Source organism: Volvox carteri (assembly GCF_000143455.1).
Source record: "Volvox carteri f. nagariensis unplaced genomic scaffold VOLCAscaffold_15, whole genome shotgun sequence".
In the NCBI taxonomy this organism is placed as follows: Eukaryota; Viridiplantae; Chlorophyta; class Chlorophyceae; order Chlamydomonadales; family Volvocaceae; genus Volvox; species Volvox carteri.
The window spans coordinates 817,511-831,638 of NW_003307558.1; the positions used below are offsets into that span (position 1 = coordinate 817,511).

The 14,128-nt window shown below is 52.4% G+C and overlaps 2 protein-coding genes across 2 annotated transcripts in view; one reads left to right on the forward strand and one right to left on the reverse strand.

Moving 5' to 3' along the window:
* The first annotated feature begins 3,363 nt into the window (after positions 1 to 3,363).
* Positions 3,364 to 8,692, forward strand: phI (extracellular matrix glycoprotein pherophorin I). The gene is made up of 6 exons (XM_002949581.1): positions 3,364 to 3,431; positions 3,718 to 3,913; positions 4,407 to 5,221; positions 6,262 to 6,397; positions 6,736 to 7,016; positions 7,796 to 8,692. Exons 1-6 carry the CDS (start codon positions 3,385 to 3,387, stop codon positions 7,857 to 7,859), a joined length of 1,539 nt encoding a protein of 512 aa, XP_002949627.1. The 5' UTR covers positions 3,364 to 3,384; the 3' UTR covers positions 7,860 to 8,692.
* A 3,145-nt stretch (positions 8,693 to 11,837) lies between these two features.
* VOLCADRAFT_104383 (uncharacterized protein) overlaps positions 11,838 to 14,128 on the reverse strand; it is a gene marked incomplete at its 5' end in the record, with an annotated part of 5,788 nt that continues 3,497 nt past the window's right edge. Inside the window, 3 exons of the mRNA XM_002949685.1 lie at positions 11,838 to 12,602; positions 13,049 to 13,326; positions 13,680 to 13,806. Coding sequence (XP_002949731.1) covers positions 12,542 to 12,602; positions 13,049 to 13,326; positions 13,680 to 13,806 — 466 coding nt within the window. The 3' untranslated portion in view covers positions 11,838 to 12,541. The remainder of the gene's footprint in view (positions 12,603 to 13,048; positions 13,327 to 13,679; positions 13,807 to 14,128) is intronic.

The following is a 14,128-nucleotide window of genomic DNA, read 5'->3' on the forward strand; positions in this document are numbered from 1 at the left end:
GCTCCAGTTAAAGGCCCCTTTGCGATCTGCGGAGAACCTGCTAGTCGTTCTCCAATGCAATCCGCACGGAGCCTTCACAGACTTTTGGGATATAATGAATTAGAGCAGAAACGTAGTCAAAACGACTTCTTGCTGTGGTCGGTCATTGGCCTCGGCGTGATAAAGTGCAACTAGTTTACGCGAATTTACTGGCGTTGCTTTGCGGCTATATGCATTCAAATTCGACCTACAAGGTGACAATGTTTTCTGCTCTATAACATACCGCTATTGTCTCCAATCCAACTGAAGGTTATTAACTGCTGAATCCGGATTTATCGAACAGGATCGAACTCCCACAACGCGGGGAGGGCGCCCGCAGGCCTTAAAACGATCAGCAGCAGTTTCCTCGTCAATTGTTTAACCCCTTAAAATGTCAAGCTAAAGTTAAGATTTTGGCATCAGCATTAGGTTTCACCGACAGACGCCGACAACGCCTTTCGCCGGAAACTACTGAGGATCCAGCGCACTCTTTACAACTTATTGAAGGCGCTCCAGGAAATTGTGAAGCGATTAAATTATTATTCTTCACATGTACCAATTTATGCTGAGCTATGTGATGGCACACTGCCTTGGCAAGTACGGTTAACACCGTAGCGCGAATGCGAACTTCGTCCACAGTTCGCAGACGAGCCCACCTGCATGATTCAGCACATGTAAAGTTGTTGGACCACAAATCGTTAATATCTTGAACTAGTCATTTTCCCCAAGGTGTGTCTTCCTTACGAAGGGCTCCAGGGGCTTAATGCTAAGCGGTACGGTGCAGAGCTGCAATCGGTCATCTTGCACTGTTGCGCGCCCACTCAAGCTGGGGCCCCCTCTTCATCGTTTCTGCCACATCGTACAGTAGCACATATTTGCCACCTGTAAAGTGAAAAGTAACTACGGGCGGCGTGTCCAGGCAACTGTCCCGGCGCTACAGTGTGATACAATGTACGACACAGGCGGGTGTAGATTACGAACAAGATGTTAAATCACACAGGAAAAACCAGCTACAGATGACGAGGTGCACAAACACCCGCGATGTCGGTGCCCAGGGTTCGAATCCGCCATGGCGTGTCATGACTGCTCGTGGAGGGGCCACCACCGCCTGCATGTCGTAACCGTTGACCACCATACAATTCGCCATTATGGCTTCCGAAACCACCGCCATATCATCGCGTGGGCTGTTTGCCAGGACAATTCAATGGATGCAAAGTGCCGCTCCCTGGCAGACCTGGCCATCCGGTCCAGCCATACATTAGGCGGCATGCACCTCTCTGCTCTGTTTGGGGCGGTCATAACACTGAGCGGTGCAGAGGCCGCTAAGCATGACTATACCCTGCAAGTGCTTGCCAACAGGAAGTTTATCTCGGCAAAGGCCCGAACTGGCCTGTTCACCCTTCTACGCCAGCAGGACTTCAACTGATGAGGGCCTACGATCTCCCTAGCACATACATTCCTTGGCAGAGGTATCAGATTAGCTTGAGAAGCTGGCTCAATACCCTAAGGTCACTACCCTTGAGGGCTATACTTTTTACGCCAGTAATCAGCAACTGCTCTACTTCCAGGCAGTGGAGCAGCTTGCTTGGGAGGCATACTCTCCCCAACAGATGGGAATGGCCATGATGTGTGCCTTCTTTTTTGCCGTGTGGACGATCACGAAGGTAAAATAAAAAAACATATAGCGCGCTTTTCCTCAGGAAGGAGGACCTGCTCGCCTGGGGGAAGAATGTGGCACCAGCAGGCACAAGCCACCCCAGGAACGGACAGGAACGGACAGGACAGGACTGCGCCAGGAAATCAATAAATGAGGAGCTACAGGGCCCGTTCTTCCTGACTGCGGCGGCTAATATTTCAATCCTGGGTATTATCCTGGTAGATTTCCTTACCTCTGCGAACGTAAGGCCATGATAATACCCGTGGGCTGGAGTGCTACACAGATTCTGTTAGGCGAAATAAAGGAATGTATGAAATAATGGATCCAGGGCTAGTCTGCCTGTCAAGCAAATTACTGCCCTCGTCGTAGCTAAGACTTGCAAAGCCAGCGTCCCCACGCACACCAAGCGCACCGATTTAATTTTTCGCAGACTCTCTAATTTTGTGTGACTTGGTGTAGCGGCCAAAAATGTTCTCCTGATATAGCACTGGGTGTCAATAGGATCTAGCCCGGCTTTGCGCACCTCAGGCATGGACGTAGCGAAGCCTGAGCGCTATCGGAAAGTAAGCATTTCTCTACGCGCCATAATTACCTTGTCAATACAGCATGGGTAACTTATACACAGGCTCTTGTTCCCGCATAAGTTGTCGAATATCCCTCTCGTCACGTAAGGCCCGACATGGCAGCACATCGGCTTTTTGTTTGGCTGTGGTTAGCCTTAATACCTTCAGCAATTTGACAGTTTTCTTAAGGTCCTGTGGCTCCCAGAGGTAACCATGGGCTACACGCTTAAGGAGCGTGGTGCCCTGCTTATGCACCTTTAGCGTTAGCAGGGTCAATGTATCCTCAACCTAGGACTTGCAGACTCGCGTGCAGACTCGCGTGCAGTCAAGTAAATCTAATTGCAACTGAACGGTCACCGGTCTATGCTATCGGGCAGCTTGCTATCCGAAGGCCGGTGACCCCGGCGCAGTGTCGATTTTGAATCCTTCAAGCATACTTCGCGTTCAGGCAGCTTGCATCCACATGGACAAGGGCTATGCTCTGCTCGCATAGCAGAGCCTAGGTACATTCATCAATCGGACCAGCCTAAACCCTTTGGGGTCGAGGAAACCTCTGCTCGCACCAGCTATACAATTTGAACCTCAACGCATCTGCCCTTACCGCAATACCGATCATCATGGTGTGTGATAAAGACGTGTTTTTGAAAGACAAAAGTAAAGTGGCAACTCGAAGTGTGCCATTCAAAGGTGCATTTAAGCAGAGCAAGTCTAGAGCAGCAATGGGATTGCAGTTTCTGGTGCTATCTGATTTTGCAGACTACGGAGATGTCAATTGACATGTACAGTCCTGTGTTGCATCCTTGATGGAGGATGTACGGCATTGAGGCCGCAGGAAGACTGAGGACGTCTGCAACTGTAACATTTACCATCTGGAAGATATAATCCCACAGAGCAATGCAGACATTACGAGGAACTCTAAAGGCATCGCCATAACGGTCCGCAGGTGCCTTCTGCCGCTCCTTATTTGGAAATGGTCGCGTGCTAATGTATCCCTTTAGGTTGTGCTCTGTTAGCAGCGTACTGTTAACTCTCGGAATGGTGGGCGCCGTGCAAACAGGTACGACTGTCGAAGCCGACCAAGCAAATTAAAGGAACACAGTGGGCAACATATGGTAGTAGTGTGTTCATTTGGATACACTGCTAAAAATGATGCGTAAAGCCTTGTTGGCGCTTTGCGTGGCGACCGCTTTCGCGTAAGTTTGTGCCGACGAACCCTGTCTTCGCCGCTTCAGGCTGCTTGGGCATGAGATTGAAAGTTGTAATGATCATGGCTTAGTCCTTACAGCTTGCTGATTTGCATGTTCGAAAGGGCTGCAAGAATGAGCTCAATGGTAGCTGGCGCTAGTTTGCTAGGAACGGCTACACACCGTAACAAGTTAGCGTACCTTAATAAAATTACTCGGTATTGCCACTTCGTTACACGGGTACACGGATGCAGCACACGGTTAACTTTTCGAGCCCTCCATTCGCTGCGCGCAGGGTTGCGCAGGCGCAGAATGTCGCCTACCCGAACTTCCCATACTGCCAATGCATCAAGTCTCCATCGCCATACAGCTTGGAGCCCGTTGTGAAGTCTAATCGCACCGGCCAGTACTGCTTCACCCTAAGGGTGACCAAGCCATCGCCGAGCGCCACAGGGTACTGCGCTACTAAGGCCGATATTAAGAAGATTGAGGTATGTTATTTACTTCCAAACCCGACTGAAGAATGTGTTACTTAATTTACCGGCCTTCGCAGTCGATGGCAGTTTCCATTTCCTTGCTTGGTAGCGCGCCTCAACGTGTCCGTGTCCATTCCGGCGCCAGGCCCAGCTTGGTGCCTGAATTCGTCTGGAAGTCAATTACGTTGTGTTTGCGATTGCTCAGAAGTGTCCTTCCGATGCCGTGCATTGTGCTCCCTACATTTGTCGCTAAGGAGCTTATTATCTTGCCATCCATCCAGCCATCCATCCGCACGGCTCAGGAGCTCGCTCCTAGCATGCCTTTGCCACATCAACAGCGACGCCAGACACTCACCCCAAAAAACTCTGTTGGTGCACAGCGTTCGGTATTTACCTGGAAGTGGAATCTCTACCCGGGTGCACATCCACCTTTTCCACGTCACCTCCCTCCTCCTTCCCACCTTTCCCTTTCCCTCATGCCCTTCCATGCTCCTTCATCCCCCTATAGATCAATGTCAACCAGGTGTGCGACGTCTTCGGCAACGTTGTCAACGCTACCCTCAACGGCGTTCCTACCAAGGTTGGCCCAGCCTTCGACACCCCACCCGATGGTCCCAACACCTCCAGGATCCTGCGCTTCACTCAGCTGAACCTGGGCCTGGACAGCGATGGCGCCATGCTGTGCATCACCCTGGGCCAGAACGACAAGGGCAAGGGCTGCACCACGCTGGAGGATCTTTGCGCTCCGCCAGCTGGCGCACCGAAGGGCACCTGCTCACTCGCCCTCTTCGACAGCAAGCCAGACTGCTGCCCCATCTCCAGGGTTAGCCCACCAGCGCCGCCACCACCGCCACCACCACCGCCACCTGAGCCGGTTGCGGTACCGATCACGCCGCCTTGCAAGACGTGCGTCTACGCGACTATTACAGCACTGCCCCCCCTCCTGTTCCCGTTCCAACTGACCCCATCGATCTGCCAATCGGTGGCTGATAAGATCGCTGGGGATCTTGAAATGATTGTCACGTCGTACAGCATCGGCTACAGTGGAGCTACCATAACTTGTTCTGGAAACGTGATCAAGGTCTGCGCAAGCTTCTCTCTGCCCCCAGGCGCGCCATACACCGGTTTGCAAGCGGACATCTCCAACGCCCTCACCTTCTGGCTCAGCCTGTTGGCACCTTCCACAGGTTGCCCCGCTTACTTCGCTAACCACCAGGTTACCGTCACCGTTGGCGGCGACGGTGACCCGAATTCTGTCACTTGCCTGGAGGGCACCGCCACGACTACTTGCAAGCCGGGCAACCCTGACTTCCCCAAGTGCGAGTGAGTACCGTAAAGCGTGGTAGTGCGCGTGCTGGGTTAGCCGTGGTTCGGTTCATGCTGGTGTGCCGCTGGCCGCGTATGCAGATAGGCAGGCAGGCAGGCTGATTGGCAGGCAGGGGGACAGGCAGCTAAGCAGGCAGGCAGACAGACAGACAGACAGGCTGGCAGGGAGACTAGTGGACAGTTAGACAGGCCAACAGCAGGCAGGCAACGGATAAGCAGACGGACAGACAGATAGACAGGCAGAAGGCAAACAGACAGGCAGGTAGACAGGCAGGTAGGCAGACCGGCTGGCATTTGATACAGGTAGATTTGCAGACACATAGACAGGCAGGTAGTCAGGCAGACAGACAGACGGACAGACAGGCAGGCAGACAGGCAAACAGGTAGTTAGGCAGGCGCACAGGCAGGCAGGTGCAAACCCAGGCGAGCAGCTAGCAGGCAGACAGGGGGGCCTGCGGACAGGCGGGCCGATGGAGGACAAAGCTAACGTTTATTTAATTCCTTTGTAATTCATCATCTAATTGTTTTTAGTGTTATCCTACCTACAGAGAAAGAAAATATTATTGAGCAATATGTGCAACCCAACCCTGAGGTGTAGCCCTTGTGTCTAGAGGACGTTCTCTAGGGGATGTTCGGATCTGGTTCTTGAGGCGGGGATGGAGGCCCGCCTGAGGCCTGAGGGTAAACACTTTAACGCCTGATGTGGATGTGGATGTGGATGTGGATGTGATAACACCCAGTTTGGGGGCAAAGGCGGAACACAAACCTCAATACTGCCTTGCCTTTCTTGCCTCTGCCGTGCATCGGCCGCAAGCAGGTCGGCCTCCCAAATCGGCTTGCCCCTCAGGATGTGTCCTTTTCACGAGTTCATATGATAACTGGACTGTAGTCAAGCCACTTCATATGAAGCCATTTCCGTGTACCATCAAATAGGATTCCCTGTGTTACGGAAGCAGCGGCCCAGAGTGGGCGACGCATGAACTTGATCAGTATTTTTTGTCGCTGTGTATTATGCTGCCCCCACCCTCTACCCCCAGATGCGAAACGAAGCCGGCCGCTACCCGCTTCGCTGCGCTGCCTACCCTCACCCAGGAGCCGGGTCGCCCGAGCAACAGGACCAACTCCACTCTCTACTGCTTCACTCTGCAAGTCGTGGCCCCCCTTAACCCGAACGTGAGCCGCTGTCTGACGTGTTTGAGGTGCCCTTGCGCCGTGCCCTTACTGGGCGCTCGACACGAACGTTCCGCATGGATCCACTTCTGCACAATTGACCGGCGTTGCAAATGTTGCCTAGACACGTGCATGTGGTACACCACCGCCTAATAGTTCGAATTTCACCAATACCGCTGGTCTTCTGCACCACACTGTCTGCCCACACCAGTACTCTGCTGCAAACTACTCTTACTTCCAACCTACCAAGCTTCTTTATCACTCGGCATTTTATATTAATACGACCTTGTCTTCCTGATAACTAAAGCCGCCCTCCTCCCCTCCCCTCCTCGCCTCCCCAGGGTTTGTGCGGGAACACCACAACCTTGCTTAAGGCGGAGCTCTGGGGCAATGACATCCCGACTCAGCGCCGCAAGATTCTTGCCCTTGCCTTCAAGGCTGCCGGTGCTTCCAGCCCCTTGAGGTACCTATCCCCGAGCTGGGGCTCAGCTGGAGAGCAAACCCTGAAGGTGTCCGGACTCAACTGGGACGCATCCCAGGCGGACGGTGCCAAGATCTGCATGGAGCTGAGCAACGACACCAACTTGAAGACCTTCTGCAACACTGGCCAGGATACTTGCTGGTGCGTGGCGGGATGGGGCAGGCAGGGAGTAGCATAACGAGCATTGAAGCTTATATATATTTTTTAATCTCGAGGATTATCCATCCATTCGCCGGGGTGGATGCTGGGCGGGTGAATTGTTGCGGTGCTTGAGGAGGAACGAATCTCCTCTATAGGAGCTATTATGCGGCAGCCAGGGGGACTTGTGGGCCTTTTGAGGTCCAAGGTTGGGCTCTGGAAAGGTCGGCAGCCCGAATTGATTTGTGCTTCAGGTTTACAGATGTCGTTTCACCATGGCGCGTGTCCCCGCGTATCGTCACTGCACCTATAGGCTATATATAGCACATAATGATTACTCCCGCGGTAGCCTTGGGGTTTTACGGTTTTAGGCTAGCAGGCGGGTGCTGGGCTCGTGGTTGGCTGGGGCCTTTGCTTGTGCGCAAGGGGAGCCTTTAGCGCTCCACCGTGTGGTGCGGGCATTACAGCACCACACTCTCCATGTGCTATGTATGTCATGCCATGTTAAATACTGCATCACACAGTAACACACAGCCCCGAACGGCCATGTACAGCGAAAGTGGGCTTTACTGAATTTTCAGCTCCGGGCTACCACTGTCAGCGAAATCTTCGGAACGCGTACGGATGCGTAGGAGGGGAACCCAAAGCCCCTGGCCACCTGCATGTGCTCTCCCATGGAGCGCTCCCGTTCAAATCCCACGGAGAGCAGCCTTGCTTGGTCTGTCCTTGCTCATTCTGGCTGCTGCTCTGTTGCCGGTTCGATTGCTGCCATGTCCTTGCAGGATCAACTTGTTCTCGCCAGACAAGCAGTGCTGCCCACTGTTCGCGGCTTCCCTCACACCATGAGCAGTGGGATGCCTGGAATTATGACAGCTGCAGGATGAGTTGAACTGGGTGACGGTGGCTTTGAGGAGGCGGCATCATGCGTAACGGTTTCCATGCTAGCAAGTGGGCCCTAGCAGGTGCTATTCCTCAAAAGCCCTCAGAGCCTTTGAGCAGGTTGGCTTGCATTGTTGGGTTTGGTCAAAATCGTGTTGCGGCGTGTTGATGCAAGCACTTTTGATGTCGTATAGCAGCTGCGCGCGGCCTCCACGTGAGTGAGTGCTGGGCTCAAATTTGTTCGCTTTTGCCAATGCGCTGGGTAGGTGTGCCATAGAGCGTATGTCGCTCGACAGATGGTGATTGCGCTGCCACCGGCTGCCCGACCGATGCATCAGGAAAAATCGTGTCATGTTGGTTTACCGGTCTTCGTGGCGCCGCTTTGCCTCTAAAAACTCTCTAGGATGATTACTGTCAGGTCGAGGTTCATAGCTAGTAATGGACATCAAATTTGTTGCGACATTGTTTTCCGGACTTGCTTATGTTGCGTTGTCCTAAGGGCCTTGCGAAGGGTGCGATGTAGTTATGGTCTGCGTGCTGCATTAATCCTGTCGCGGTGGTCTATCTAGTTATTGCGAAGGAACGCAGTTAAGAAGTGTAGCATTATTGTAAGCTGCTCGAATGCTTCTCGTGAAGGACAGCGAAACGCACTCACGTATCTGAGTCTTCACACGTGATTCACACACCCATGACCTCATGGTGGCGGCGGCGGCGGGCCCTATATGCATCGGTCTACATCGGTGTAAGCCGATGAGTACACTGCATTAACATTTGATACCGATTAAAGGTTCGGCGGTGTCAACCATATTAACGCCCATCCCAACGACCGACTGCACATACACACATACACAATCCAGCTCCTATCCTTGCAGCTAATGAAAAAAGCTTTTGTCCAGCCCTAAACTGTTATTATTGGGAGGTAGTTGGTCGTACATATCGGACCCTTATGGCGCTGCTGTGTTCCCAGTCCGGATAAAACTGCAGCAGCAGCAGCAGCAGCACGTTGTCTCTATTAAACCGCTGTTGATTCAGCAGAGGGCGAAACTGCCCGTCACTACCAATGCTACCAATGCACCCTGTCCCACAGTGTTGCTACTGCTGCCGCTGGATTGGCGCGTTAGTTTCTTTCGAGGGTGAAGACGTGTACCCTTCGGAGGCCCTGTCTAGTTGACCATCACAGTGTCACTGTCGCCATGGAAATAAGGAGCGGCCTCTGGCCTCTCGGTCATAGAGCGGCCGCTGGGCGGTTGTTCGTGCGTTGCACCCACTGCCGTGTGCTATGCAGTTCAGGAGTGCGGTTGGAGTCAGCGGCTTTTAACCAACGGTATCAGCATCAGTTGGAGTCAAGGGGATCACCTCAAACTTAGAGTTAGTGTAGGTGCATTGTATCTTCAAAATGGTTGGCGGCCCAGCAGTGAGCTTTCTCCCGGGTCTGCGAGGCGAAGAGCGCCATAACGCCTTTGATAGCAAGTACTAATTGGGTGCCTCCATCATATCCATTTAAACCAAGGGAAAATGCAGATTCGCCAGATATTTCAGGATTTCCGCGGGAAAGGTGAAGGCTAAGGCCCAGCCACTCCCCGAAAGCTAGCACCAAACGCTTTTAATGGTATAGCTTATAACCTTTATTCGCTCGCATAATTGAAAAAACAAGCAGACCCATTGTTGTAAGCGTTACCTGCTTGGTGACGATGGGCTCGCCACGTGGGTTGCAGCTGCACGCTTCCGTCCGACAACAATGTGGGATATATATTCTTCGAATTAATTGTGCATAAAGTATACTTCTTGCCAAGAAGTCGACGGGTCGACCTGCCCGTCAATGCTGTCAACTTGCATCTTTTGCATAAGAAGAAAAAGCCAATACGGATAACTGACCTTCTATTGAAAATATTATTACCGGGAAGACTTCTCTGACCAGAAGGGTGTCGGCTTCCTTGAAGCCGGAAAAAGGGCGGGGCCGTACAGGCCGGTGGCGTCCGACTATTGCTGCTGGGCGCTTCAACCTCTGACCCAAGGCCCTTTTTAACCGTCCCCCCCATCACGGAATGAACACACTGCGGGAGCGGGAAAAGGAGAGACTGTTCAGGAAGGCTGGCTAATGTTTGGGTGGCATGAGGGCAGCAGAACCCAGCAGGGCCCTTGTGCCACATTTGCAAAATTTCCAAGCCTGGAGCTGGAAGCTGCCGCTGGTGGATCAAGACCCTGCTGGCATGCGGAGACAGCCCAAGTCCGACTGGACTCATGGGTAAATGTGAATTAGGATTGGAATTCAAGAGCGCCACACGACTCTGCGCAAGAAAGACGCACAAAACTGGCAGTGCTCCACAGCGATAGTGATAATAATGTGGCGTGCCTGCTACGATAATGGGGAGGGAGGGATCGATGAGGCTCTGGGCCCCTGTTGAGTCAATACAGCATAGAACTAGATCCTCCTGTACAAGAAGGGCTAGCTCGTGGAGGGTCCGATCTGTAGCGGAAACCCCTGGACCGAAGGGAACCAAGTGTACATGAAGGGGATACTGAGGTCTACAGCTGTAGACCCGGTTATTTACTTCTAAATCATCTACAGGGGCCTAAGGAGACACACCCTTACATATAACTCATGGGAATGACGGGGTCTAGGGGACCATTACAGGGCCACGGGCTGCCGTACAGCCGTACAAACCCTCAATGTGTGAATTGTACAAGTACTTTGGAGCACACATCACACCTATAGGTTGGAGCAGTGGAATAGCCCACTACCACGCCAGCCATGGAATGAAGCAACGAGGTCCAAGAATATAGGAAACCGGGGCTACACCCGGCCAGCACCTCCGATCAAGCAAACTTGCAATTTGGCCATCCAGCTGCAGCTGTCCACGCGGCAGTACAGTACAGTTGGTACAGTACGTTACCCCTTGGGCCACCCGCCCCAACATTTCGGCCGCCGCTCCCTAGAAGATTACGCGTGAATATGAACCCGCATTTTAACTAGTTTGGACCATGAATTTCTTATGAAAGGTGGAGGACATGTGATATCGCGCCGAGGGATCGACGACGCGTTGGTCCGGCTTCCATTAGACCGCTAGCGTGGATTTTTAAGATAACTGCGAGGCTAAAATTTGGGCACTTGAAGCACGCGGTTGTAGCCACTTTTTTTAAGCTGACAGGGCCCGCCATTGTTAGTCCGTATTCAGGGTCGCGCGAGCTCAATCCTGCATAGTAATCGAATGTATTGGTCAATTAGATATATGCAGATTGTGATAATTTCGATGCTCTACTCAATTTGTTTCGGTGCATGGTAAACTTACCACATGAGAGGCCTCAGGCGGTAAGTTCACGAGCTCCAGTGATCCTATTTAACTAATTCAGTATGATAGTCCCTTAGGTATTCATTTAATTTACATTTGCCGCCTTAGTTAGCTATGCCGCCGCACCGACGGTTAAAACGTGGAGTTGCGGAACGCTTACAGTTGGCATAACTCAGCTATCGACTATGCGATAGAGTTAGCTCAAAGTAGCCTTTAACTCAGTACTAGCCCGCTCGACTTTGAGCCAACTTCTCGTGGGGTGGAACGGCAGCTATCTTACTCTAATTACAGGACGCGAACTGGCTGGAGCATTTGGACGCAGTTGTAATAAATTGTATACTTTATCATAATGGAATTATATTTCTGGTTACAATTTAACTGGAGCTGATGTAGGAGGGATGGATTATACGAACTTCGACCCCCAACCAAACTATTTTAGTCGTACGATAAACGTCCTCGTTTGCTTCAACCAGTGATTCTCTAAGCTACACCAACTCGGAATAGACGATCCGACACATTGCTTTATAAAATCTTCATGGTGTGGTTAGTAGCTACCTACAGTTCTTGAAGTGTTGGCTGGTATTTGCGTTTCCAAACGTATGCCGGAAACGCAAATTTGAGCTTTTTCGATCACATTCTCCTGTCTGCATGCAGTATGCACGGGACGTCTTACATGTCGGGCAGGAACCCGAGTGTTTATGCAGGACATACATCTTTGACCATTTGCGAGAATCAGAGAGAATAGTGAACGGAAGAAAGATAAATCATTTTAACCAACTTCGGACCTCCAGCTTCGTGCAGCTGCAAGCTAGACGCGCCGCCACACACAGAGGGAGCGCTTCACACAGAGCGTGGGCCGAGCAGCCATGCCTAGTGTAGCAGGCAGGTAGACAGGACGTACACTTATACACTAGCCTGTCAGGCAACAAGCTCCTGTGCATAGATAATACACATACAAAGGTCATCCAAGAACCATAAAATGCACGCCCGCCTCCATAACTCCGCCTAGCGCTCGTGTGTCAAGATTTGAGAGTCTGATGCAGATAGAGAGTAACCCACAAACGTCAAGATTACCAACACAACCTCCCAATTACTTAAGCTTTTAGCTTCCGACGCGCGAGTACACCGGTCCCACGGTATATGTCTCTCAACGTGCGATATACAAAATCGCTTGCCTGTTGGATCTTACACACGAACAAAATCTTTGACGCATATATCACAAGCACTGTGCACACGCTGCGTAACTCGATACTGCCAAGAAAGCGCACGAGCGTGCACAGCAGCACAGCAAGGCTCCTCCTGCCCTAGCATTTCCTCCTGCTGCGCCGATTATATCATCAAGAATGCGCGCGCTATGCTCTAAAGTAGAGCGGACTTGAAGAGCGGGCAGCAGTTCTTGGACTCGTCAAAGAAGTTGACCCTGCACGAGGGCAAGCAGGTTGGGGGGAAATACGTGAACTATACGTAAGCTTAGCAGTCCTCTTGCAGACGCGCCAGAACATCACCTCACAGACCATAGGTGCAGTTAACTGCAATAAACGGATGTATGTTTTAAACACATACACCACTTTGCTGCTAACACGCCGAAGGTGCGTCGACCATGGGGCTCGCCAAGGCGCAGGGTGACACAGGGTAAAGCTGAGCCAATTCAGCACCTGCTGAGGTCGCCGCCTTCAGCAAATCATTTCGTTCAGGTGAGGCGAACAGGAATGGCGGTCAGGGTCAAAAAGGTCGCCGGCCTACCGGTTCCCGCCGTTACACCCTCCGCACTGCCGCACGAGGAAGCCCACTGCTAACCCATAATACGACAACACAGCACGACAACACTTAGCCATCAGCTCTCCGTCAGTTCTCCGTCAGACTCACCAGCAAGTGGGCGGTGAGCCCGGGACGTTGTTGCAGAACGAGCCCAGGTCCGTGGCCTTGTCCAGCTCCAGGCAGATCTTGCCGCCGTTGGCCTGGTTCAGGTCCCACATCAGCGGCGTGGCCTTCAGGGTCTGCTCGCCCACGGCACCCCAGGTCGGGGACAGGTACCTCATGCGGCCGCCAGCGGGCTGGATACCAATGCCCGCAACGGCGCGACGCTGCGCGTCATCAGCCCAGAACTCAGCCTTGAGCAGCGTTGTGGTGGAACCGCAGGCGCTCTGCACAGGCAGACGGGTTGGGGGGAAGGGCCGACATGTCGGATCAGCTACTTGCAGCGAGGTGAGTCAAAGACTAACAACTGTAGCAGCAGCAGCAACAGCAACGGTGCAACGGTGCAACAGCAACGGTGCAACAGCAACATTTCCTAGGAGGAGTTTTGTTCGCCCCGGCAACAGGCCCCCAACCAGCAACAGACACATTCCAGTTGCACTCAAAACAAAACAATCCACCAAAGAAGGCGCAGAAGCAAAAGCTCAGATCCGCTATATGGGCACACGGTTTGAGAGAGGCATACACAGAAGAAGAAAAAATGACCCTCAGAAATATCTCCATCATCCATTAATGAACTCACGTCTGGGTTAAGAGGTGCCACAACTGTGGTGTTGAAGCAGTACAAAACGGTGCTTGATGAGCGGCCACGTGCCTTGGTGAGCAGGTACTTGGCGGCGAAGGGTGTTGCGCCTTGCCTCGTGTTGCACCTGTTATAAAGAGAGGGCGGATCGAGTTACCATCCGAGAACAATGGCATGGTCAGCACTACAGGATGAGCTAGCAAAACCCAAATGCATGCCAGCCTGAAGTTATTCGAATCGACCGCATCTGGCCCCCGAGGCATTGAAACAAGGGCCGCTGCTGCAGTACACTCGGGATCAACGGATTCGCCCCTCTAGGCCATCTGGCATCCCCGCACAACACGCGCCTGCACTTTACCAGAACCGCCGATTAATTTTATTCATAATTTAGATAATGCACGACACCACCGCACTTTCTCACTCCAACCCCTCCCCCCCCCCCCCCACAA